Here is a 24,849-nt window from a genome sequence, read left to right on the forward strand (position 1 = left end):
GTTATGTTTAGGGTTTTTATTGTCCCATTATATTTTTAATTAATTAATTATTTAATTAATTAATTTGATACTGGGGGCTCTGAGCTATATCCCCAGGCCTTTTAAATTTTTTATTTGGAAAGAGTCTTATGAAGCGGTTCACTGTTAGGGTTTCTGTCTGGATGCACCCATGGGTGGGGCTTGGGGGAGGTGATGGGGTCGTGGGAGCATGATCCATTGATGAGGTGGGTCCACTGTCCACTGACGAGGTTACAGCTCGGTGTGGTGTTGGGAGGTACGGCCTGGTTGGGGGAGGCGGGGTCCAGAGGGTGAGGTGAGGGTGAGGCCCAGAGGGTCTCCTCCATCTTCCTCTCTTTACCGCTCTGCTTTGCTGCCATGCCTTGAGCTGTTTCTCCTCTGCCTTGCACTCTGCCTTTGGAGCCAGCTGGCCAAGGACTGAAACCTTTACAACTGTGGGCAAAAATAAACCTTTCCTCCATTAAGTCGTGGTGTCGGGTATTGTGTCCCAGCAACAAGAAAGTAACTAAGAAGCCCATGCTGCCCTCAAACTTACCCTCCCACTGCTGCCTCCTGAGTATCAGGGATTACAGGTGTGTGCCACAGTGCCCAGCTTAGGTTCATTTTTAAGAGGACCAGAAGGTCTCATTAGAGTTTACAAACTGAAACTTACCTGGAACCTTACTGTACTGAATTTGCCTAAAGTAACAAACAAGTTATTATATCCCTTGACTTTTAACTATGTATTTTCTCTTCTTAATTTCTGAGACCTTGTTTCTGTTAATGCTATTACTTTTAATAACATTCATATGGAAAGATTCAGAATATATTGCCTCATTAGTCAACATCTACATGGTTTATTCCAGAACCTGAGTAATTTAAAATCACTGTAACATCAGCAGTCTTTAAAATACGCCATATGCCTGGTGTTTGATTTATGTATGGGATAGAAAGTTTGTACATCTGCAGTTGGCAGGCTAGCACTAGCTACTATTAATCTTTCAGGAAAATATGTAAATATACTTGTTTCTGTCATGCATTAGTTATTTGAATCAAGGCTGACATTTAATCATGCCTTCTGTATGGTGGGGGTATAATGAGGGGGTCTGATAAAGAACAAGACAGCCACGCAGTAAAATCAGAAAGTAAATGACCAGTTCACTGATTTCTCTAATGAATCTCATTTCTATCGAGACTGCTGGTAAGCAGATTGATAAACTCATTAGACCTACACTGTTTAAGAGTCTCAGGAGTTCATATTACAAGGACGAGGTGTTCTGCACTTTATAAAACAGGTCATTTCTGCTTTGGGGAAGTACTGGCTGTGTCTGTGGCATCTGCTTTACTTCTTAATCCCTAAACTCACTTTGACATTTGTTCCTATCAAGATCTGGCCCGTTACCCTTTTTGGTATTTTCAGTCCATTCCTCCTGCTTCCTCTAATATGGGAGCAGCTGGAAGATCTTTTGTGGGCTTATGGCTTGGGCAGTTTCTTGGTTGGGCATGGAATTGCTGGGGTTGTCATTCACACACCTGGGTAGCTGAGCTGTCAGGCGGGCTCACAGCCTGTGCTGCCCACTTCTCTGCCACAGGCCCAGCCCTCAGATGTGCTCAGGGCAGCCTCTTTCCTTCGTCCTTTCCTCCTTGCCCTCTCAGTTAGCAGACTACTCTACACTTTCATAAGGAAACATTGGCCTTAAATCCTGTCTCAGACACCAGAGTGAGCCTAGAGGCTTCTTTGAGATGTGTGAAAAATTACACTAGACAATGACTGCTTAACAGTGCTTCCTTAAACATTTATTTACTAAACATGGAATTGTTCCCATAACAATACTTCCCTTTTTAGAAAGAGACTGTGTGTAGGCAGTGCAGCCCCCTCCGTGTACTCAGCTAACTCACAAACTCTATCCTTAAGCTGCTGAATTCCTGTAAGCAGTTTACTGCTCCTGCCTTGACGTTAATTTCTCTATCCAAAAACTAGATGTTCTGAACTAGAAAATCTTTCAGGCAGCCTGTTCTGGCTGTTTTATGCAAAGAATTGTTGTGTGGAAGAAAGATCACAAGATTCTGGAGTCAGAAAACAAAAGTTCGGATCAAATTTGAATGAAAAGTTTATAGGGTGTGTGACTTTAGGCAAGTCATTCACCTTCTCTGAGCCTAGTTTAACATCTGAAAAACGTGAATAAGATGTGCCATGCATATGCATGGTAGATAAGGTAGCATTTGTGCCAGTCCCTGACATAGAAATAACTGTCACATCATTAATCTGTGGGGTTCTGCTGACACTGCTAATACCAGAAGCATGTGGGAGGAAGTGGCATCTCTAGAAGATAAGTATTGGGTCCGTTTGACTTGAGCACAGTGAGAGATATGTGTATAGATCCAATTGTCTGTATGGCACTGGCGCAAAATCAGACGTGAGGATCAGTGGAGCAGAACAGAGGAAGCAGGAACAACTCCAGTGCATTCAGCCATCTGGTCTTTGACAAACACATACACTGGAGGAACGACGGCCTCTTTAATAAATGGTGCCTTTAAATTTTATGAACAGAAGCTTTCTTGGTCTCCTTTGAGGTCCTACCACCTTCTCCATGCTTGTGCTTCAGCAGACAGAAGGGAGGTTGGATACTAGAGGTGCTTGTTTTGAGCACAGCCTGCACTGGCTTTTGTTGATCACAGAAGCTGTAGAAATGATGTGTTGCTCATCATGTATACTTTCACTGGTTCACTAAATTTAGGGTCTAATTCTAAAGTAGTAAAATATTCAAAGCCAGGTGTGGTGGTACACACCTGTAATCCCAGGTGGGACTGGGAGGCTGAGGCAAGAGGATCAGTGTGAGTTCGAGACCAGCCGGGGCTATATAGTGAGTATAAGGTCAGTCTGAACTACATAGTGAGACCGTGTCAGAGAGAGAGAGAGACAGAGAGAGACAGAGAGAGAGAGAGAGAGAGAGAGAGAGAGAGAAAGAAAGGGAGAGAGAGAAAAAGGGAGAGGGAGGGAAGGTGGGGGAGAGGGAGAGGTTCAAATTCCTGTTGAGCAGGTCTGAGTCCAGCTTCTCCTTATATCACAGGCACCTCGTGGGGAACCCAGCCTGTGGAGAGGTCTCAGTAAATAATAGTTGAATACATTAAATTTGATTCACAAGTCTCAGCACAAGATCGATCCTATCACTTTACATTCATACTTCCTAACTCTAGGATAATGGTGACCATTAAAAGGCAGAAATAAAATGAAGGTGGTGGTGGTGGTGGTAATGATACTGCTGACATTTACTGAGGACCAGTATGAGCCAGGAATGTTGACGGTGGTTCAAGCAGTCACTGTGCTTCAAGCAGTATGTGTACACACACACAACACAAAACCTAGCAGCACACTATTGCTGTGACCAAACTGGAAGGCCTCCAGCTTGCAGTGTGATTCTGAGTGGGTCCTCAGAATGATGGCAATAGCCCACACCTCCCAGCACAGGAGAAGAATGGGCCCCACCCACCACCCCCAGAAAGGGGGAGGAATTGTTTCTGTTTTAGGTGAATTGTACATCTAAACCTGCTGCATGACAGGAAGGGGAAGTTCCTGGTTTGGCTGGGAAATCCCTCAGATGGTTGGCAGTTAGAATAACGAACACTTCCGTGATGTGCCAGGTTTTATGTAGTGTTCGTGGAGCCCTCTGAGGCGAGTACAGCCAAGATGAAGTGAGGGCCCGGAGATCTGCAGGAGTTCACCCCAAGTCAGACCACCTGGTGAAGAGCAAAGGTGAAGTTTGAGCCCAGAAACTTTGGCTCCAACAGCACAGCCTCTTGGCTCACTGGCTGTGGTGACATAGGCAACGGTTAAAGAGCGTGTCTTACACATAGAGGAATGACTGCGGTCTGGAGTCCCTGGGCAAATTGATGCCACTTAATACTCATCGAAATTTACCAATAATACTTAGTTCATTAAATCATCACTGATCCAAACAAGAAAAGCTGCATCCGATCTCATCATCTAAGCACGCACATCATTAGCATTAGCTCCTGTGTGTGTGTTTTCTTTCTCGAATGAGGCAAAACCATCATAATTAGAACCACAGTGAGCTGTACACCTGAGTTACACTGGGTGATCAGGCATCTCTCCTCTTTGCCCTCCCCTCTTAGGCTGGAGAATGAATTGCAAATTGTACCCCTTACGTGGTTGACTGCCAGGGCCTCAGAAAGGAGGGTTCGGGCTGTTTATGCTGTGATGTCCTAGTGCTGAGTCCTGTACGTACACGTCAGCAAACATGACCCTTCTCAGCATGCCCAGGCTCAAATCACATCCACCCCTCTGGCTTCTGTCGTCTGTCCTGGGAGTTGCAGTGACAGAAGTGGATTGGATGAAGGGAGGCCTCCCATCAGTGCAAGGGCTGGGCGCTGTGTCAGATTGGGCCACTTGCTGTTCCCTGTCTGTATTTTTTGTCTCCCAGATGGCCTCAGGACTCCCAAGGCCCTTTCATCTCAGCAGCCTGTTCTGACCACTCCACGTGGAATAGCTAGCACCCACCATCAGCACTTTCCACTCACTCCATCTTCATCCTGATGCTTAGACAGTGGCTCCTTTTCCCCCAGTGCTAAGTTCTAAGAACCCCGGGCATGCCTACAACTGTAGACAGTGCTGAAACCTATGAATACTGTTTTTTCAATAGATAAAAATTTAGTTTTTATCTCACATATTACCTTCCCCCCCCCCTGCCTAAAACAATGCAAGACGTGTTGTAGGTGTTCAAGAAATCTCCTTGTCAGGCAAACACCTGAGGTAACACCAGGCCACTCATCCTCATGAGCACCAATTCTCTGGAGAACTTTCTGTGAAAGCTGAGTGTATCAGTCAGTGCTTAGTAGAGAAACAGATTTAACACAAGATACACAAATTTGTAAAAATTTATAAGATTGGCTTACCATGGCACCCACAGAGTCAGCTGTGGAGCGCACGAAAGAGCCGTCTGAGCACTGGAGACGAAGGATCCAGGGGAAGGCCCAGCGCCCGGGAGAGTCCTGTGAGTCTGAATCAGGGGGCTGAAGGGTCTGCGCTGGAAGCCTTGAGACACTGTCCAAGGCAAAGGTGGAGACCGGAGCTCCTCCGGAGACACAGAGCCGGCCCTCCTTCCTGGTTTCCCTTCTATTCCATCCAGGTGACGAGCCTGTAGTCCGTGCTCCTCACACCCAGGGTGGGGCTTCTATCTTCAGTAATCCCTTAAGCCATACCCAGAATTGTGCTGACCTAGTCTAGTCCGGTGTTTCTTACCCCTGTAGACACATCAGTTAACTGGCGCTCTGAGGAAATCGCCAGCACCACACAGCTAGAGGTGACGGTTGAACCCAAGTCTGTTTGCCAGAAAGTCCTGTGTGCTCTGCCTCAGACCCCTGGCAGGGACACAGAGCTGCCTCCTTTGTCTGTAGGTACCCGAGAGTACCCCTGAGAGGCATGCCAGTGAGTCCTTTTGGTTCCAAAGCATAATCTCTAGCATCCAGTTAAGTCCTTGCTGTCTAACGTATTAAAATGAAATACAGCTTAGCCCAGATGGCTGCATTTTAGGTGCTCAGTGGCCCCAGGTGGCTCATGGCTACCACACTGGGCAGCACAGAGAGAGCACCCCAGGGAGAGCGTCCTGGGGAGAGCGTCCCAGGAGAGCGTCCGGGGAGAGCGTCCCAGCAGAGCGTCCCAGGAGAGCGTCCCAGGAGAGCGTCCCAGGAGAGCGTCCCAGGAGAGCGTCCCAGGAGAGCGTCCCGGGAGAGCGTCCCATGTTGGCCACCATGGGCCTGGAGTGGAACCGTGTTATCTTCAGGACTGAAATACTGAGTGTCCTATATTTTATCTTTCCTTTTAATTTTATACCTTTGAGTAGAGCAAAACAGGGAAATGAAGAGAAATGTTTGGTTAATAGTTTGTTTATGTGTGAGAGAGTAGAAAGTTTATGTGTGTAGTCAGTGCTCTCCACGGGTCAGTGCTGCTCTAACTTGTGTTACCCAGATGTCAGGAGGCTCCAGGAATTGAGGCCCTATGACCTCAGCCTTGTAAGGGCTAAGTGCTTGGGATGGTTTCCACTTCCTCATCCTGCATGGGCTCTAGATTTAGAGGAAATAAAGGTCCTTACCTGACTACGAAGCATCTCAGATTCTCACTCTGGACTGATGCTGATGCAGTTGTTCTATTTCTGTTTTTGTTTTTGTTTGATGGTACTGGGGACTGAACCCAAGGCCTTCACAGCGAGCTACATCTCCAGCCACTTTTTTGTTTGTTTTTTTATTTTGAGACAGTGTCTCACTAAGTCTGTGATTCACCTGCATCAGCCTCCCAGGGGGCTGGGTTTACAAGCATACACCACCATGTCTGGCTGAGGAGCTTAATTTAAATCGTCTTATTAAAGTCTTTTAATCTAAAAAGTGAAGAAATATTAAAACACAAAACGCAGCTGAAACTGTGTAAATATGTAAATATGTAATCTCCCACCTGAACTCACCAGCAGGGTGCAGTTTGTCAGAAGTCTGTTCAGAGAGGAGTTTGCCAAAGCTTCCTTGGTATATTTATCTGACTTAGTATCTCAGACCCATTGACCTTACTGCTTACCTAGGGTGCTTAGCTTTTCTGGTACTTCTGAAAGTTGAGTCCTTTGTCAGATCCAGTGTGCTGCTTACTATCCTCCTGGCTGTTAGAAGTGGTTCAAGTTAAAATGAGCAAAGTTCTAGTGCTTCCATGGCACCAGACAGAATGGTGTTCACATTTTCTATTAAGGAGCCTTCTGGCCTTTATTAGTAATGCAGCTTTAAGTCGTTCTTTTGGTTTATTGCCATGGTTTAAAGTTATCAAGTGTTTTATTGGAGAATTCTTTGTAGAATATTAGGTCACATTTACATTTGAGACGACTTACAGCAAGAGATGAGATAAATATTAAAATGTTTCTATTTTGGTTGTATCTTTCATTATGTGATGCATGAGAACTACCCCTCACTTTTGCAACTTGAAGCAACTCTAGTCTCTTTATTTGGGGTCTTAGTGGTTTTTAAATCTAAGCTTCCCTTGCTTATTGGTGTATTTATGGGCAGTTCAGATGTGACTGGGAGATTCCAGTTTTCTACGTTTATATTCACGTGTGAAGTGGCTGATGTGCCTAGAGCTTAGCCTTTCCCCTAAGGCAGCGTCTCCTTGAAGGCAGGTCACTCACTCTTGCACACGCTTCCTGTAAACGTGTGTGATTGATAATTCTCATTAAGCAGCAGCACACCCCTTGCCTCTCTGGAAGAGTGGTGGAATTTCACTGGCTTGGCTGACGGGCTGCAGAATTATTACTCTGTACTTCTACCTACCATGGCTGAATCTGAAAGCAAAGAAGTTATTTCTGTATAACCTTTGGCGGCACAAATTCATTAACATCATCGGCCCGCCATTGAGTGGGCACTGGGAATCGAGCAGAATCATCCGCAAAGAAAGTAAACAGGCTCTTGGTGTCATGAACTTTTCTTCCAGGGGAAGGGAAAGAAGAGTAAAAGTACATAGATGAGCAAGAAAATATCAACCAGAACAAAGTGCTCTGAAGCAAACCAGAGCAGTGTAGCATGGGGAGGTAAGAGAGCAGAGTGACAAAGGGAAGGAAGCAGATTTCCAGAAAGAAGGGACACTCAGCACAAACACACCGAGGAGGACGTGCAGGGAAGCTCAGGTCGGGGGAGGCAGGCAAGCAGCGGGGGTGGGCAGTGGCTGGGGCCAGCGACCCCTGGAAATCCGGACTCTCCTTCTGTGTACAGCTCTGGCTGTGGTTTAGCCTCCCTGGCACACATGGGAACAGTGTGCTCCAGAGGAGCGGGAGAGTAAGAGGGAACTGTTTTAGGTGGGTACTGAGCTCTGAGCAAGGACTTTGGCAGTTCGAACTCAAGCGATAGTGGGGGAGACCAAAGGCAGCAGGGCCTTGGGATGTGCGGAGAGTAACAGGGCTTGCTATGTCCAACTTAGTGAAGATGAGGCTTCGCCATGTTGGCCTCAGCCCCCACCACTTTATTCTGCCTGGTAGCAGGTGAGATATGAAAAATGGTTGCGTTCCAAGAAAACATACCGTGACTTAGGGGCTGTAGTTTGGCTTATCCCAGCTCAAGAAGGAAAGGGAACAAACAGAGTCTCTGCAGCGTTTGGATATGGAGGAGCAGGTTGGGCTATGCCATGGAATCTAGGTTCCTTCGTACGTATGCTGCTTGCGAGGTCCCCAGGTGACTTCCAAGTGCAGCAGAAATGGAAGTGGTGGTGACCTAAGGCCTGGTGTTGGGGCAGAAGAAACATACATTTATGGGCATTATTATATCAGTGACTGTTGGATAAGCTCCGCTGTGACCCATTAGTAGGTTGTAAAATCAATGCATTGAACTCCAGCCAATGTTCTTCCTAAAAATGAAATAGAATAGAAAATATTAAAGTGTATCATACTTAGTAAAGTACCTTTTTCATGAGACTTTTTTTGTGCATATCAGTGTATTACAAAATGTATTCTCCTTGTGGACCATATTCACAAACAGTTTTTAAAACGCCCCTGTGAACAGTGTTGGGCCCCCGGGGCTGAATGAGGTTACCTAGGACAGAGAGGACAAATCCTACAGCTCATCGCCGTTCAGAACTAGCTCCAGTGGGAGATACAAGGAAAAACTGAAGAGCCAGGCTGGGTCGGAGAAAGAACAGGAAAACGGTGTGAGGTGACAGGGATGACTCAGAGGCAGGGGGAGATTGCCATTTGGCAGAGGGAGAGATCATTGCTCCTGCGGGGAGAGGAGCAAAGTCTGAGGGGAGAAGAGAGCCGGACCATCACAGCAGAGGACGGCTGGACCTCAGGGCAGTATGTGCAAAGAACAGAAAGTGGCACTGGCTGGACTGGTCCTCTTCCTCACAGAAAGCGAACTGCTGACATACCTGTGTATTTGAGGGTTCCAGTTCATAGGCTTGACCAAGGTTACACTGTGGCTGTTCTTGTATCTATGTGATTTCACAGTCCTAACAGCGTCTACAGCAACCCTCTTCCCATTTGAGCCCTTCCTGGTCTTTGTCAGGAACTGAGGACATTCCTTCTGCGCAACTCTGGAATAAGATCAAAGCAGAGTGTGTGTACAGTCTAGTTACAGAGGCAGAACTGACATGAGTTTTGCCAGAGCAGCATGTGTTTTGACTCCGTGTGGTGTGGATTTGGACTAGTGGTGAGCCAGAGAGGGCAAGGAGTGATAACTATGCCTATTTGATGACAGGCTGGATCAGTGACGCAGCTACCAGCCTCCAGCGTGTTGGGCCAGGGCATTCTTTGCTGCGAGGCTCCGTCCTGCATGTGGCACGGTGTCCAGCGGCACCCTAGGTCTCTTCTCAGTGGATACCAGTGGCATGCCTGTCCCCTCCCCCATCACAGCAACTGAAATCTCCAGACAGTGACCCTCGGCCAGGAACTCTGAAACTAGAGGCAATGCTTTCAAGTGTAGGCAGGACTTAGAATTGTCAACTTGTGGACAGTAGCTAACTGGACTCACTTAGGTATATTTCGCAGTCTTTTAAAATTATTTAAACACTTGATTGCATTCGCTGGAGCCCACAGTTCCACTCTGCTGCAGACCTGCCATTCCTCTCGTCGTGCCTGTGCCTTGCACTTGCTCACAACCCGCACGCCCATGGCCCTGGAGTGCAGTGTGAGACCCAGTGAGTGTGCAGGAGGCTCGGGGGGGCGGGCCCTGCTGCGTGGGCGTGCGCAGATCTGCTGTGGACCTGGTTCCTCAGCATCCTTCTCATCATCATCTCAAAGTTCCACTCACTGGTTACTCTTTCTTTGACTTAATTTATGGTTTTTTTTTTTTTTGTTTGTTTGTTTTTTTTCCTTTTTAAATGAAAGAATAGCAGCAGAGATATTTTCCTGTTTTGGGTTTTTATACTCTTACCTTAGCTACATACAGAAATTAACTTACCAGTTTTCAACAGCTTTGCCTGCTGTCTCCCATGTGAAAAAGCCTCTTCGGGAGGAATATTATTATGAACTCACCCTCTTGCAAGAAGGATCTTGCATTTATTCTAAGCACTTTTCAGTTCTCAGTGTTTTTGAAATTGTTATCTGAAGCAGAGAGCTTATTCTGTGCAATATTCTTCTGCCTTCATTTCCCTCAAATTAAATCTTGCATTCTTTGCCACCATCTGGTCCAAGAATTTGTGCTGAATCTGTCCATGCATGGTCACCTGCAGATTTAAAAGTGTCCCCGACTTGTACCTGGCCTGGTGTTTCTGTTTGTGCTCCTGCTCAGATGTTAGTCATGATCCCTCTCTGTGGACATAATCCTTTTTGGTTCAGCAACCTCATTGGTAAAATGTATGTCTTCAAAAATAGCATTGGATCCATAGGAGCGCTCGGTTTCCACAGCAATGTGAAACATGCCATTTTGTGCCAGGTTGTTTCCTGGGTTCATTTCTCAGTCTTCTTCATAATGTTCCTTTGTTTTTTAATGTTCTCAGTGTTTTGTTTTCTTGCATATACGGTAAATGCTGTTCATTAATCCATTCGATGAACTTCAGCCCTGTGTTAATCTCTCATTATAGATGTTGACATGCAAATAAACATCTAAAATATACTGTGCTTAATCACATCTGCAGTTTCTCATGCTTCTTTTTCTGGAAATCTCATTTGGTGTATAACTTTTGCCACACAATTTCTGATATGTCACTTTTATGATCTTCATTTTTGAGGAAAAAGTGTTCAAAAGACCCTTTCACTGTATCATAGAGTAGTACCTTGAGACAATAATGTTAAATGAAGTAAATCAGACGCACAAATTTAAATATGGCATGTGACATGGTTTCTCTTATATAAGAAACCCAAAGTATAAAGTAAAGAGCAAAATAAAATAAAATATAGAGAAACGGGGAGGTGAATCTTTTGCAAATGGGAAGGGGAGCAAGAGATGGAGGGAGGGGGTGAGCAGGGAGGGGAAGGGAAAGTGAAAAGAGCTCAGCTGTGTCATGTACATGTGCCATTCCCCACCATTAGTGTGTCGTTATGTACTGCAGACATGCTGATAAAAGGAGAACAAAACAGAGTAGCAGCCGCAAGAAACTGAGCCTGTACTTTGTTGGTTGAACCAAGGTAAAAGCTGTATTTAAAAAGATTTTCTTATGGTTGTATAAGTACTAGTTGGTATTTTTTAATCATTTGGAAATCATTGGAATTAAGTCTATGCTGTTTCAGATATTTTTGTTGTTTCTAAATAAAAATAGCTTGTGTTCTCTGTAGTTACTTTTACCATAGATACAGCTTACCACCGTGGAAGGTGATTGCATTAAAAAGTAACAGCACTGCTCATGAATTAATGGATTCTATGCTTGTGTGGTTTGTCTGTCCCTGTAGAGAGCATCCTTGCACTCCGGCAGTTGAAGGAAGAAGAAAAAGCTGATTTCTAATCTGGCCCTAGCTGCCGGTAACACCCTGCCCCCTAGTTGTAACTGCAGTAATGTCTGCTGGTATGACTGTGTGTCCCTGAAGGGCCGAGTTAACCCTAACCGATAGCCACTATTCTAATCCCTTTGACACCCACCCCCATTTGTTCACTGGAAATGCTGTGCTCCCCCTTTTCTTTTTTTCCTGCACATAGAATCAGTTTCTGGATTATTTTTTGTTCGATTTGAATAGCAGTTCTTTTTATTGGGAAATTCCTGCATTTACCGTCGTTGCACCTGCTCAGTCGGAAGCAGCACTGTGGCCCCGTGCAGTGATCTCTTGTCAGCCCTCACCTGGCCCCACCAGCCTGGGGCAGTGTCTGTCAGCTCCAGGTGTCACCCAGAACGTGGGGCCGAGTGGGCCCTCCTCAGGCTGCCAAGAGGATGGCAGGGCGGCAGAGAGTCACACTTGGCTGATGGAGTTTATTGCTTTCCAGCCATTTGCTGTCAGATTGACGGGCGTGAGAGAAAGAAGGTGGGAGAGGTGCTGAAGGCTCCCACACTTCAGCCCCTTTACTTCACTTTCTGGTAGAGAGGGGTTTAGAGAAGGCAAGATGAAGACGAACAGGAGACGTGTTTCTTTTGATCTCCAATGATGTGTTCTTCCTGTAAACAATGGAAGGAGAAAAATCAGCACATGGAAGAAGATTTCTTATGAGGTGAGGATTCCAGTGTGAAAGACTGTTCTCAGTAGGTTGTTTATTTCCTTCTCTCTCTCTTCTTTTTTTACTTATCAAATCATAGTTGACTGCCATTTGTGTCCTCCCTTTCTAAACCTTTTTAATTATTCTCAGTTACAAAGCAAGGAATTCACAGCTTACAGTCATTTGTTCAATTCTCTTTTACAAAAATTTGCTGGTTTGTGAAATCTATGATCCAAAAGCCGCTCCTGCAGGGAGGAGGCCCACAGAGGTTGAGGACGGAGCAGAGAAGGAAGCACATCCCTGAGACAGACATAAATGGAGCCCTGGGGCCCAGTCCACAAGAGGAGCAATGGAAACACCTCCTTCCTCTCACTGCTGCTTCCATGGGCTCTTGATTTAGGAAGAAGCAGAGTTCGGGTCCATACGGGCTTACATTTGTCACAAATCTGTGCTTTGCCCTTAACGAATACAACGTGGATTGGTCAGACCTGTTCATGAAACTCTTTTGCCCTATTTAAGTTAGTAGGGTAACTCAGAGAATGTCAAATCCGAAAGAAGAGAAAGATTTTGTGAGGTGGGCACGATTACTGTGCTCAGGGCACCCCAAAATACCATGGCTAATTTCTTGTGTGTAAAAAGCAGCTTTGGAAGCTATGACAGCTTTTAAAAATTTACGCTGAGTGTGCTTGGTTGCATGAAGATCTGCACCTGCACTGACTCTAAGCCTGAGTGTAGTCTGGTTTACCAAGAAAAGCTGGAGACAGCCAAAGTGAGGGAGGAGAGGACGCAAGGAGACCTGGCCCTGGACCCAGCAGTGACACATTTGTTGACTTGAGCGCTTACTGGGTCAAGACTGCTCCTCGTTTCCAGTGTACTTCTTCCTCCTTGCCATAAACGCTGAGCTCTGTGGTACATCGTGTCCCCAGATAAAATATTTCATTCTTTGGCCTCACAGTCCTGGGACTGTTCCTGCATCTTAAATGTAGTTGACCTATAAAAGTTGTTTCTAGCGAGACTCCTCCTGAGTGAGGCGTTTGTGCGTGCTAGGGTGTGTAGGGGTGAGACCGAGTCTGCTTTTCTGCCCTTAAGTACATCCAGTTGTTGCAGTGAGTATCAACTCACCAAAACCTGAAATCTAATAGCTGAAGAGAGCATGAGCATCTCCTCCCCACAGCTCTGTAGGGCGGCGATTCATTAGAAGTTGATATAGTCCAGGAAACAGCTCTTTCCCCCCCTCTAATTCATGTAATCACTTAGATGGTTCAGATATTGCTTCAACAGAGGATTTTGAAGACATTGAATATCTCCCTGGGAGACGAAGGTGGCTGCTCATCACATGTGCTTTGCTCTTTGGATAAACCTGACCCTCAGTAAATGGCCTCTTTAGGTCTCACTTCCAGACGCTTTGAATAATGCAGTGCCACAGGACTCTGGAGTCCAGTCACCTTGCTGTTGTTAACTATGACGTGCACTGCTAAAGCTCATAATTTCTAAATTTAAGAGACTGGGATAAAGCTTAAGATAGTGCCAGGGGTGTCCTTGGTTACAGTGAAGCAGTTCTGTAAAAAGTTTATTAGAATTGCCAAATAATGCCCATACCAAGCAGGCTAGAAATTTTTCCTCTTATTTTGCAAAAGTACCTTGTGACGAGAATAACATCACACCATCAGACCATTAGGACTGTCCAAGAGGTTAAGAGCTTTACATGATGAGAAGGACCGGACATACCCTCTTCATCGTGTTTGTTTGCTTTTTGTTGGAAAGGGTAAGGCATCTGAAGACTTGTAACTCAGTGTTGTGATGAAAGTTGCTTCTGGAGGCCAAAGGTATGACGGACTCCTTAATGTGGCATTTTCTGGACTCTGAATGAGTCTTTGAGAACATACCCACTTGCTGGGGCTGACAGGGAGGAGTTGGGGAGCAGCGAGCTTGTCACTGTGATAGGAGTCAGGACACAAGGGGGCACAGCGGAACTTCTCTCCGCACTGAGGGAGGCAGCCAGGAGCCAAGCGAAACCTGGCAGCTCACCAGTAAATCAAGAGGCTGACCAAGGATCAAGAGCTGTTAGATAATCACTGCAGTGATGATGGTGATAAAAAGAGAGGCCAGGCAGCCCCTCCCCCGCCCAGCCAGCTTAGCCGGCAGCCCTCCAACTACAAACCCACTTCATAAGCTTGCACATTCGCCCTGCATTTGAAATTCACTTATTTCACTGAAGACCAGATGCCTGTGAGGCTGGGGACAGACTGATAAGATAGACCAAGTCCTCCAATAGAGACAATAAATAAGTACACAAGAACAGTAAATAATACAAATAGCAAAGAAACAAATAAGGTCATTGCAGGAAGTGCTGTGGTCTGTGAAAATGCAGAAGCTGGATGTGTAAATAAAGTATGACAGAAAAGGGTTCTTTCCGATCTGGTCGTCCCCACTGGGTCCTTCCCAGTGACCTTTGAGAGAGTCCTAACTGATGAGCAGAAGCTGCACATGCACAGATACGCAGGCTCAGTGTCCAGGCAGACAGAGCAGCCAGCAACCCTCCAGATGCCCGAAAGGAGTCAAGAGGAGATGGTGACCTGCAGCCTGGCTTGGGCGCGTGGACACCAGGAAGAAGACAGAAGCGAAAGCATTAAGCGCAGTCAGATGTAGGAGGGCGTGGTGGCTGTGGAAAGGAATGGATTTCACGGGCACTGTTGGAGAGCCACCCAGTGCAGCCAGGAGACCCTGTCCTCTGGCGTGTGCCATAAAAAGAGGTCTCTGGGCTCTGTGTGGATAGTAGATTAAGGAGCATGAAGAATAAAGCAGAAGGACCAGTGCTCAAGCTCTCATGGTCATTTAGGCAAGGAAAGGTAGTGCCAGGGGCCTGGGCGGACAGCGTTCTTTTTAGAGATGTTTGCAGACAGGAGAAAGAAACCCCAACAAGGGCCTTGGGATTTAGGGTTTGCTGTTCCCTAAAGATAAAATGCGAGGCATTCTTCTCGACTTTTTTCTGTCCCTAACTTAGATTGCTAAAAATAAATAGTATAAGGATCAGCCTTAAAGTCAGTAGTGTTGAAAAACAAGGTCCTGGTGTGTATTCTTCTAACTTAGAAGCGTCTCAGCACCAATTACAATGATGGGTTTCCCTTTGGGGCTGGTGACCTTAAAATAAGAGCCCACAAAGCATCCTGCTTTTGGAAAGGAGTCCTTATTACTTTTTTCTTGCTGTGAGCTATTTTGAGCTATTGTTTCATACTTGCCGCCCCTCAAGCCCCCCCCCCCCAGTTAAAAGTCAGATTTTCCAATTTGAAGGAACTGCTGTGGAGTTTCCAAGCAGGCCCAAGCAGTCTCACTGCATCCCAGGAAGACCTTTGTGAAGAGCTGTTGGAGGAGGATTGGGTAGCAAGGCCAGCCATTAAGTATTGCCCAAAAAGTAATTCAAATTTGCAGTGCAAATTTAGAAACATCAAACTGTCAGTGCAGCAAGAGTGGGGTCTTCCTCAGAGGTAGAAGCGTATTTGGACTGAAGACCAGCTCCGGAACACTGTAATTATAAGTATTCTCCTCTGTGTGCACAGTTAGAGAGCCTTCATGGACCCATACAAGAAACTGGCTGGATTCCAGCCTGGCCAAGAAGATCTGGGTGGGGATACCCCTGGACAAGAGAAATTGTCCCCCTGGAGCATCATGACAAAATAGTCGTCTTTCAAAGGTGGTGGTCCTTTTTCTTTACACCTCTGAAGAGAAGGTGCCATACTCACTGTATTTCTGACTTACTCCTTTTTCTGTACCTCCAATTTAAAAAAAGAAAATGCTATTATCGTATAGGGTTAGAAAACATTTGCAAGCTAGATAAAGCTAGTCTCCACTTTTGAAGGTATTTCGTAAGGCTTGGTGTTAGTTGTGTGGCTTTAAGGGTTTTACTTCATTGTCCCAAATTAGAGACTCGTCTTACCCTATTTTTAGCATGCATCTAACCTTCAGTGGTCAGTGATTTAAGTACTGCAACTTGCAATAAACTCAAACACATGTTAAGAGTATGATTCACTATTCATAGTCTATGTATGCAATGTATAGAAAAGAAATGCTGCCTAAATTTATTTCACCATTAAGGGTCTAAGGTACCTAGCCCACTGACCCGGCAGCTGTGTGAGACCCTGTTCTCCATAGGCTGTATGAAACGTTTCAGTACATGCATTTTAAACATATGAGCACCTGTAGTTTTCACCCCTTCCTGGTGGACTATTTCCCCAGGTACTTTCAACACCCTGTGAATGAGGCTGTAAGTTCCGTATTTAGGAGCATAATCCTGGCATTACGCCAAGTCTCAGCTGTTTACCTGTGTAACCTTGGCCATGTTGTTTGACCATCAGTGTCTCAGTTTTCTTACCTGTAAGATAGGAGGCTGTTAGAACTTAAAGCAGTTGTGAAGATGAAATAGTAGGCGAGACAAGATCTGAGTCCTTGTTAGTTATTTCTGCACTCAGGGTTTGCTTTTAGGAATACTTTTCTTTTTAGAGAGGAGGAGGCAACTTTCTACCCCTCAAGGTATACTTTATACATTCTTGAATTATTATCCATTTCATGGCACCTTATCTGAAGGGGCCTTCACGTCTGAAGTTCACCCATCTTAGCCCGGTCTGTCAGCAACCCAGAGTACGAATGACTCTCAGTCTGTCCTCACCTGCTGCGGTTCAGAGCTTACGACGAAGATGAAGGGCTTTGTAAACCATTAGCAACTCCACCCTTGGAAGCCTTTTCTTTCTCCTAGGGACGTTTTTATTAGGCTCTGTGTACTGTGTAATTGATGCAGACTGCTTGTAGCTGTAAAACCTGTACAACTACGTCTTTAATCTTCACAAAACGCCAAGTGACACAGCACTGGGCACTCCTTATTGCAACCCCTGACCTCCGTCCATCCCTCCGAGCTGTGACGGCTCCAACCCTTTGTAACGGCCATTATCGGGCTCCTGAAGGAAAGGATGTCTTGGTCGTTTTGGAGCCATTGGGTCTGGTGCTCCTGTTCTTGGCAGCTGGTATCATATTTGCACTGAAAAGTTGCACAGCAGAGTTGATGATGATATTTGGCCAGAGAAAAGAGAAAAAAAAAATCAAACACGTCCAAAGTAGGATCATTTTTCATTTTGTTTTATGGATTCCATTTTGTGAAATATAATGTTTATAAGGCCCTTCCGTGGAAATGCACACAGGCTCAAGGTTGGCCTTGACTTGTGTTGGCACACAGTTAGCTCAAGAAACCTTAAAAGTCATCACTGTTTAATCAGTTGTTAGCCACTGGGGGTTGCTCCCAGCCTGCTCCCCTCCGCATGGTTAACTGCTGGCCAGCTTTGCCTCCTAGCCCCACCCTGCTGCTCCTCTTCCTATTGGACTAGGTTTCGGTCCTCTGTGTTCCTAAAAGCAATAGCACTTCCTTCTGTCGTGGCACTTGGTGCTCACCACTGTGAATTACTACTCCTGTGCCACCCCTTTCTCTGCAAATAGACCGAACCCCTCCAGGGGAGGGCAGGGCCGTAGTGGATTCACCTGCGTCTTCGGGAACGCTCTCGTAGGCACTGAGCAGAGCTCAGTGAATTCTGTTTGAATGAATAGTCACGGGCCCTATCCCTTTGAAGATCCAGGTCCTAACAAGTTGCCTCTCCCATAAAGATCTGCGTGACCTCCCAGTGTACCACAGCTGTGCACCCGTGTGCCACTGTCCTATGCCCACCTCGCATCCTTGCAGAAGTCCTCACCCTCCAAGTTTACTTGCCAGGTTGCCAGATCTGTTCCTCCCACAGGCTGTGAGCACCCTGAAAGTCAAATCTAGGTTTTCTTCATTTCACACCAGCTTCTAGCAGATAGTAAAACCTCAGCATAACTGGGTGGAGTGAGTGAGTTTTTGCTGCTTTCCTTCTAGCCTTCAGTAGAAAAGGCTAAGTCTAACTGTTCCTTCTTTCTCTTGATTTGCAGCTTGTTCTTCATTTTTTTCAGTAAGAGTGGGCCAGTTTAAGTGTACAGTATATCTTAGTTTCCATATTTAGTACTCAACAAAGAAAATAAAAACGCTACTTGGCAGGGGTGGCTCTCATGGCTTTTTAGGAAGGGTTGCAGGCTATTGATCACAGTTGTCCTGCCTGGCCCCTGGTTTGCAGGCTGAACATTCACATCCATTCTGCCCAGCGGGGGGAGTCCCAGGGAGTTCTCATTCCCCTCTGCACACCTCCTGCACTCACCCGCCTCTGCATACCTCCTGCACCCCTCCTGCACACCTCCTGCACTCACCCCCCTCTGCACACCTCCTGCACCCCTCCTGCACACCTCCTGCACCCCTCCTGCACTCACCCGCCTCTGCACACCTCCTGCACCCCTCCTGCACTCACCCTCCTCCTGCACATCTCCTGCGCCCCTCCTGCACTCACCCCCCTCTGCACACCTCCTGCACCCCTCCTGCACCTCTCTAAGTGTTAGTATTCTCTTGCTGTTTAGATTCATCATCGTATTGTCCCTGGCAAATCAATACATTACCTAGCAGACACTATCTCTTGCAGCAGCATTTTTGCTGATAAATGTTAGTGTTCTGGTGTGTTCTTTAATGTAGTTTTGTGCCTCATAATTTATTTTTAGATGTGTCCTTTAGATCCTTCTAAGAAAGGAGGAGCAAGCCATGAAATGACCCTTTCAGTATGATCCTTCTTACTGACCCTTCTGTTTCAGATATATTATTTTATATGTGCAGCCCTTATTGGTGATAAATGCTTAGCTGAAGTGAAGTTCATAGTAGGAATGACTTCTTACACCATGACTGAGCTCTTGGGCAGGATGATTTACCCTGAGGACCACAGACTTGGGCAGAGCTGGTGTCTCAAGGCTGCTATAGGTTTTCAGGGACTCCCTAAAATTTTGTGTAAAATTGCATGCTCCTGTGCAGCTGTGCTTGAGAGAGCCTCAGATCTCTTTTTTTACCTCATTTCTATTCAAGGCCATGGCCCAGTAATTTAGTAGCATAGACACTTGAGTAGGAATGTCAGTCACTGAGATGAGAAAGAGCTAGGATAGCTTCCAGTTTGTTAATCCAGCACTGCACTAAGACCGGTAAGTACCCTTGACCAAGCACAAGAAATACCGAGTTGATTATAACTGCATTATATGTAAAATCTAGAAAATACTGAAAATAAAAAGTGAACCACCCATTAATCCCTAATGTTCAAAAATAACATTTTCATAACATTCCCCATAGCCTTTGGGTGTATGTGTGTGAATGTACTGTATATGCTATCTGCCTTCTAGCAGTGAGCTGATATTGTTTTATGTATAGTTTTTATCCTGCTTTTCATGCCACGTCGTTACTGCTTTCCTCAGTCACTACTCTTCATTGTACGAATTTAGTGGATTCAGTTTTTCATCTTACCATTAGTCTGTCTGCTTTGTCATCTCTTCTCAGAAGCTGTTTCCAGTTTTTATCATCTTTAAGTAATGCTGCACTGAACATCTGTTCATGTGGATTTCTGAATGAACTCTGGTTTTTTCCTTGTAGTACAAACTCCTATGGCAGAATTTACTGAGTTATAGTTAGCTATGACTTGAAGATAGTGTATTGATAGATTTTAGAGTGAGGAAAAGTCACAGAATCTGAGATGACGTATGATACATTCATAGACTTTAATTTAGGATTGTGCCTGGACAGATTTTAGAATAAATGTAAGAAGGCTGTCTGACTCTAAAATGATAAAGGTGCCTGAGGTACACTCTTCCTCTTCGGTGTGTGAGACTCGCCTCTGACCACAGTCTCGCAGTCTCCACTCCCAGATTGCCTCACGCACCGAGTCTCCCTCCCGCTTCCCGTCCTCTGTCATCCTCTATGCAGAGCTCCTGCTTTAGGCCCAGCGCATTACCTGACTCAGCTCCGGTGTGTTTTTTAGTAAGTACCTAGAGCAGCACTTGCCGCTTGCATGCCTCACGTTTTGCTCTGTGCCCTGAAGGGCCCCATGTGTTTGGTGCCATGTGGATTGGTGACATGGCACTTGTTCAAATACTTAGGAGGAAACCTGCAGATTTCCCTTTAAGTCCTCAACTCTAGAGACCAGATTCAAAGCAGAGTGAAAATAACGCAGGTCAGTAGCACCAAGTATTGTATTTTCTAGGTCCACCTTGTATGTCACCATGATGTTAGGAATCACCCTTCTAAAGCCTTGTCCACAGTTTTTCTTGATTCTTTCAGCTAGTAAGATTGGTTGGCCTTCTCACCTTTTCAAAACCCAGGGCACATGTGGTCCAAGAGTCTAATCCCTGTCCCAACAACTTGAGTTTTGGTCATCTCACGGCTGAAATGCAGAGCTTGGCTTCTCTGAGCTCAGCTGAGCTCGCCTGCCTCTTCCCTTTTCCTCTTTAGTGAGTAGGATGAGCACAAGCTTTTACCTAAATAAGGTCCTTTAAAACATGTGTGTGCTTTCATTTGGGGAAAGAACTGACTCTTGCACACTGCAGAGCTTAAGGTTAGCTCCAGAAATTTTAATGTGCAATAAAATATTCTGAAATGTAATGCATTTGTCTTACTTAAAAAGGTAGTATAGACTTCTTTATGATGGCACCTGTGTGTATATGTTTATGTATATGTATGTGGGTGTTTATAAATAAATAAAGCTTTTCTTGCTGGATAAGATATTAAAAATGGGTAATAAAGCCACTGTAATCCCATGGGCCAAAGAAAATGCTGCTTTGGTGCATCACCTCATAATCTTCATTTGCAGACATGTGTGTTCTGTTATATATATTTTTTCATATAAATTTTTCGTGCCACACCATTGTGCCCTCGTGCCAAGAGTAACATTTTGCCATGTAGTTGTAGACTAACATGTTCAAGAGCATAGTTTATAGCCTTATATTTAAAGAGGAAAAGATTCTTTCTCTTGGTGTTAATTGCTAAGGCCCCAGTCACTGGCAGGGAATTTCCCATTTGTTTCCTTGAGAGGAACACTTTATTTGTAGGGAACTTTAGAAATTCAGGCCCCTCATTTTTCCTACTTCTTTCTGTCACTCTCAGACTCACACGTGGGACGTAGGCTTCCCTGTGAGAGTTACCTGAGATGTCTTAGAAGTAGCATTTGCTGCCGCCTGGGTGCTAAGAGCCCATGGTGCCATCCACAGATTCTTCTGCCTCTTAGGAAACCGCCCTTCCTTACCCCAAGTGGTCAAGAGGAGCCATTAAGAAAGGTGCTGTTTCTGCCTCACAAATAAGGCATGGCAGGGTCTGTAGAGTGCAACCCTCCTGCTGCCACAGAGTGGGCAGAGTATACGTGCGTCTAAAAGCCTCAGCGCACGGGGTGCAGCTGCCTCCCACGGCCCTCCCGTGTGCACATGGCGTGAACGTAACTGTGTGGACAAAAGCTGTGTCCTGGGGTTGCTGGGTTGTGGGAAATTTTGCTGCACAGTGACCTTTGAGTGTTCTCCACTGGGTGTCCCAGCTGTTTTAAATCTTTCTGAGTAGTTTTGGCCAAAATAAATTATAAATAGTAATGAGGAGGCTTGTTCCAGCATTCATATTTATTAGATTTTAAGATTTAATGACCATATGTGCCTAAAACAAATGTTTGATTTCTTTTCTCAAAAAGCAGTCCAGTGGAGTTGCTTGATTTTGACTACTTAAATATTAATTTGTGGTCATAACCCACTTTTGGCTCCTGTAAAAGGTGTGGCTTTTTAAAATGAAGTTTTTCGGCAACTAGCTGGCAAAGAGGAACCATTACCTCCTTAAAATAAAAAAGATGTTCTTATCTGTTGTAAATGTAAGTGTGTCCCTTGACCTGGGACATTTTGAAGTATCTCATGGGCCACTTCCTAGAGGAAACAGACTTTGTTTACCCTCCTGTCTTCCAGACTAGTTGATTCTTATATAGTTAACAGTGGAAGGGTCATTAATTAATGCTTGTTTTGAAAGTAATATTTCATTGCCTCAGTGAGATGTGAGTACGTATTAGTGAGAAGGAATTCTAGATAGGGCTGAGGTAGCCATTAGCTAATGCCTCTGACTGATCCCCCCAGTCCTTAGCTCCATCAGAAGTACCCCACTTCCCGCCGTTTGGGTGGTGGACTGTTTACACCTGTCTGCCGCTGTGTCTGCCATTCTGCAGCGTGCTGTTTTCTCTCAGTATTATGCTTTAGAGGCTGGCCAGTTGTTACTGGTAGAGCGAGCTTGTTCCTTTTTACCTGTGCAGAGGGTTTTGTAGGTTGGTGACTCCATAGCCTATTTGGAATTTCCAGTGGGCTTCTAGGTTTCCTTTACACCAATAGTGCTGCCGTGAACATCCTTGTGAATGCACCTTTGAAGGGGTGTGGAGTGTTTCTCTGTAGTTGAAAATGAAAAGCAGCCTTTATTTTATGCAGCAAAATCTTGAGAGATTTAGGACTGACCAATTTTATGAATTACTAGCAGAATGTGTATTGAACCATTTTTCCTGACTCCAGCTAATCACATAATACAAAATTTTAAAGTGTATACAGTGACCTACACTAATATATTCTGAAAAAATCATGTTGGTGAACCTAAGAACACTTAATAATTATTTTAAGAATAAGGGGCTGGGGATTTAGCTCAGCGGCAAAAGCGCCTGCCTGGCAAGCGCAAGGTCGTGAGTTCGGTTCCCGGTACCGGAGAAAAACCAAAAAAAAAAAAGAATAAAGACATCCGAATTGTTAAACACATTCTTATGTATAGGCAAAATACTTCTTTCGCATCTGCTTAGTAAATGGTTTTTCCTGTAGTTAGGATAAGGTAACCACGCCTACTTTCTTTCTGAATGATGTCAACCAAGGAAAATGAGAGAACCGGGAGTGGGGGTGGCCTAGGTAGGAAGTTTTTATAACATATTCTCATAATCAACTATCTTAACAATCTTGGGAAGTGACAGTTTTTGTCTCATCATCGGAGAAACAAGCACAGAGGGCTTAAAAGTGATATGCTGAGGGTTGCTTGTCTGAGTTTGCCTGCTTTGAAAGAATAATAGTCTTACTGCTGTACTGTAGTTTAAACAGTGTTCTTAGAGCCCTCAGATCAGCTTCCTTGGGAAGATTTGCTAATATGTGTATTCCTGGACCCTTGGTGAGATCTCAAATTGTGCATTTCTGACAGCGTGCTGAGCATTCCTTATGTAGTCTGAAGTCTGAGAGCCACTCTGCTAGCCCATGGTGACCTCATGCTGGTGATGTGAGGAGCCTGGCTAGAGAGTGCCTCTTTGGACGGGCGACTCTTGTCATGCCTGACTTGCAGTGGACACACTGCATTGCTCGTCACGTGGCCTCCTCCTTCACCCACTTACACTGCCTCAAATGACTTACACTGCGCTTAGTGTGCTGCATGGTTTGACAAGTCATTTCCAAAATAGTTGAAATCATCACACTACATAGGAATCACTTTGAAAACCACATGGAAATTTCTAGTGCAAAATTATCTAGTCCTAGGTGTTCATTGGCACATTACACAGATGAAAGCCGCATTTTGCATTCTAACCCCTGCACAAAGTAATAATAATAAAGAAAATAGTAGCTTGTGGAAACGATTACTTTAAAGCACCAATATGTGCTTTATTTTCCTTTCTCACCTCCCTTTCCCACATTCCTCTTGTGACAGATTCCCCACCAGCCTGCCCCAATTGCTACTGACCTTCCTAGAAGTGAGGATATCTCTGGTCCTTCCCAGCTCAAGCTCTCTCACCAAGAACAGTGTCGGGGAACAGACAGCCAGGTTCAGACCTTCATCTCTTCTGCCTTTCTCTTTCTCCATTATTATTTCTTTTTCAATTCTGTGAAATTTTTATTTTTCACTCTTGAACAATATTCCTTCCTCTCTAGGGGATAGTTGGAGCCCTAGTCCTTCCCAGCAGGCAGAGTAAGAGGCTGCAGGGATGAGTGGCAGGCACTGAGGCAGACGCGTGCCCGAGATCTGGGGGGAACGGGACCAACTTGCACTTGGGTTCATATTTTACCCTTCTGTGCTGCCAAAAGAGCATCCATCCGTCTTGTTTTGGTGTTGAGCTCATCCAAATAAAGAAGGCATTTCCTCTCCTGAAAGGCAGAGAGAAAAAAGAAAAGGAAAATTTAATTTTAACCATGCACTCCTGTGAAACTAAATATATACCCCTCCCCCTGTCCTGATTGGTCTGCTTCGATTGACAGGTGGGTCGGGTAGAAAGGAAATATCCTGGACTTAATTGTAAGTTAAGTCTCTCTTAATCCAGAAGAGCATTTGAGATTCTGTCCAAGTGTTCAATTTCCCAGGCCGCTGAGGTCTGTGAATTTCTTTTCCCAGCCTCCAGGCTGCTGCAGTACAAGTCAGCATAGCTAATGCAGATAGATCTCCTGCCTCCCGCTCTCCTCCTCCCTCTGCTTTGATTCGATATGAACAGCCTGGTAACTCCGATGCTGGGGAGAAATCTGACATAACTCTGCAGATGGCTAGGTTGCCGTGAAACACCTGGGGATTGTTCTTTAAGAAAAAGGTAACGTTTATATGCTAATGATTTCTTCCCCTCCCCTCCTTGTTGCTTATTTTTCAGGGCTTCCTGTTCCCAAGAAGAGCCCCAAGTCGGTAAGGACTTGTCAGCTACTTGGTGATTGCTTGGGGGTGGGGGACGCTGGTGGTGGGAGGGGACACTGTCCAGCTTTACTTCACTAGATGTGTTTCAGAATGGCTGGGGAGAGAGGAGCTGGGCTCATTTGATTAAGTTCTGGGGATCTGTTTGGCAGAGGTGTGTTTGGGCTCGTCTTTTAACTGTGTGAGGGTCT

General features: G+C 45.3%; 1 protein-coding gene across 7 annotated transcripts in view; it reads left to right on the forward strand.

The window, feature by feature from the left end:
• The window catches only part of Magi1 (membrane associated guanylate kinase, WW and PDZ domain containing 1), a 599,700-nt gene that overhangs the window by 538,754 nt on the left and 36,097 nt on the right, over positions 1–24,849 (forward strand). For all 7 annotated transcript variants that reach the window (XM_005409004.2, XM_005409005.2, XM_005409007.2 and 4 more), the window contains one exon: positions 24,621–24,652. In XM_005409004.2, coding sequence (XP_005409061.1) covers positions 24,621–24,652 — 32 coding nt within the window. The remainder of the gene's footprint in view (positions 1–24,620; positions 24,653–24,849) is intronic.

Source organism: Chinchilla lanigera, unplaced genomic scaffold (genome assembly GCF_000276665.1).
Source record: "Chinchilla lanigera isolate Chin_1 unplaced genomic scaffold, ChiLan1.0 scaffold00116, whole genome shotgun sequence".
Classification (NCBI taxonomy): Eukaryota; Metazoa; Chordata; class Mammalia; order Rodentia; family Chinchillidae; genus Chinchilla; species Chinchilla lanigera.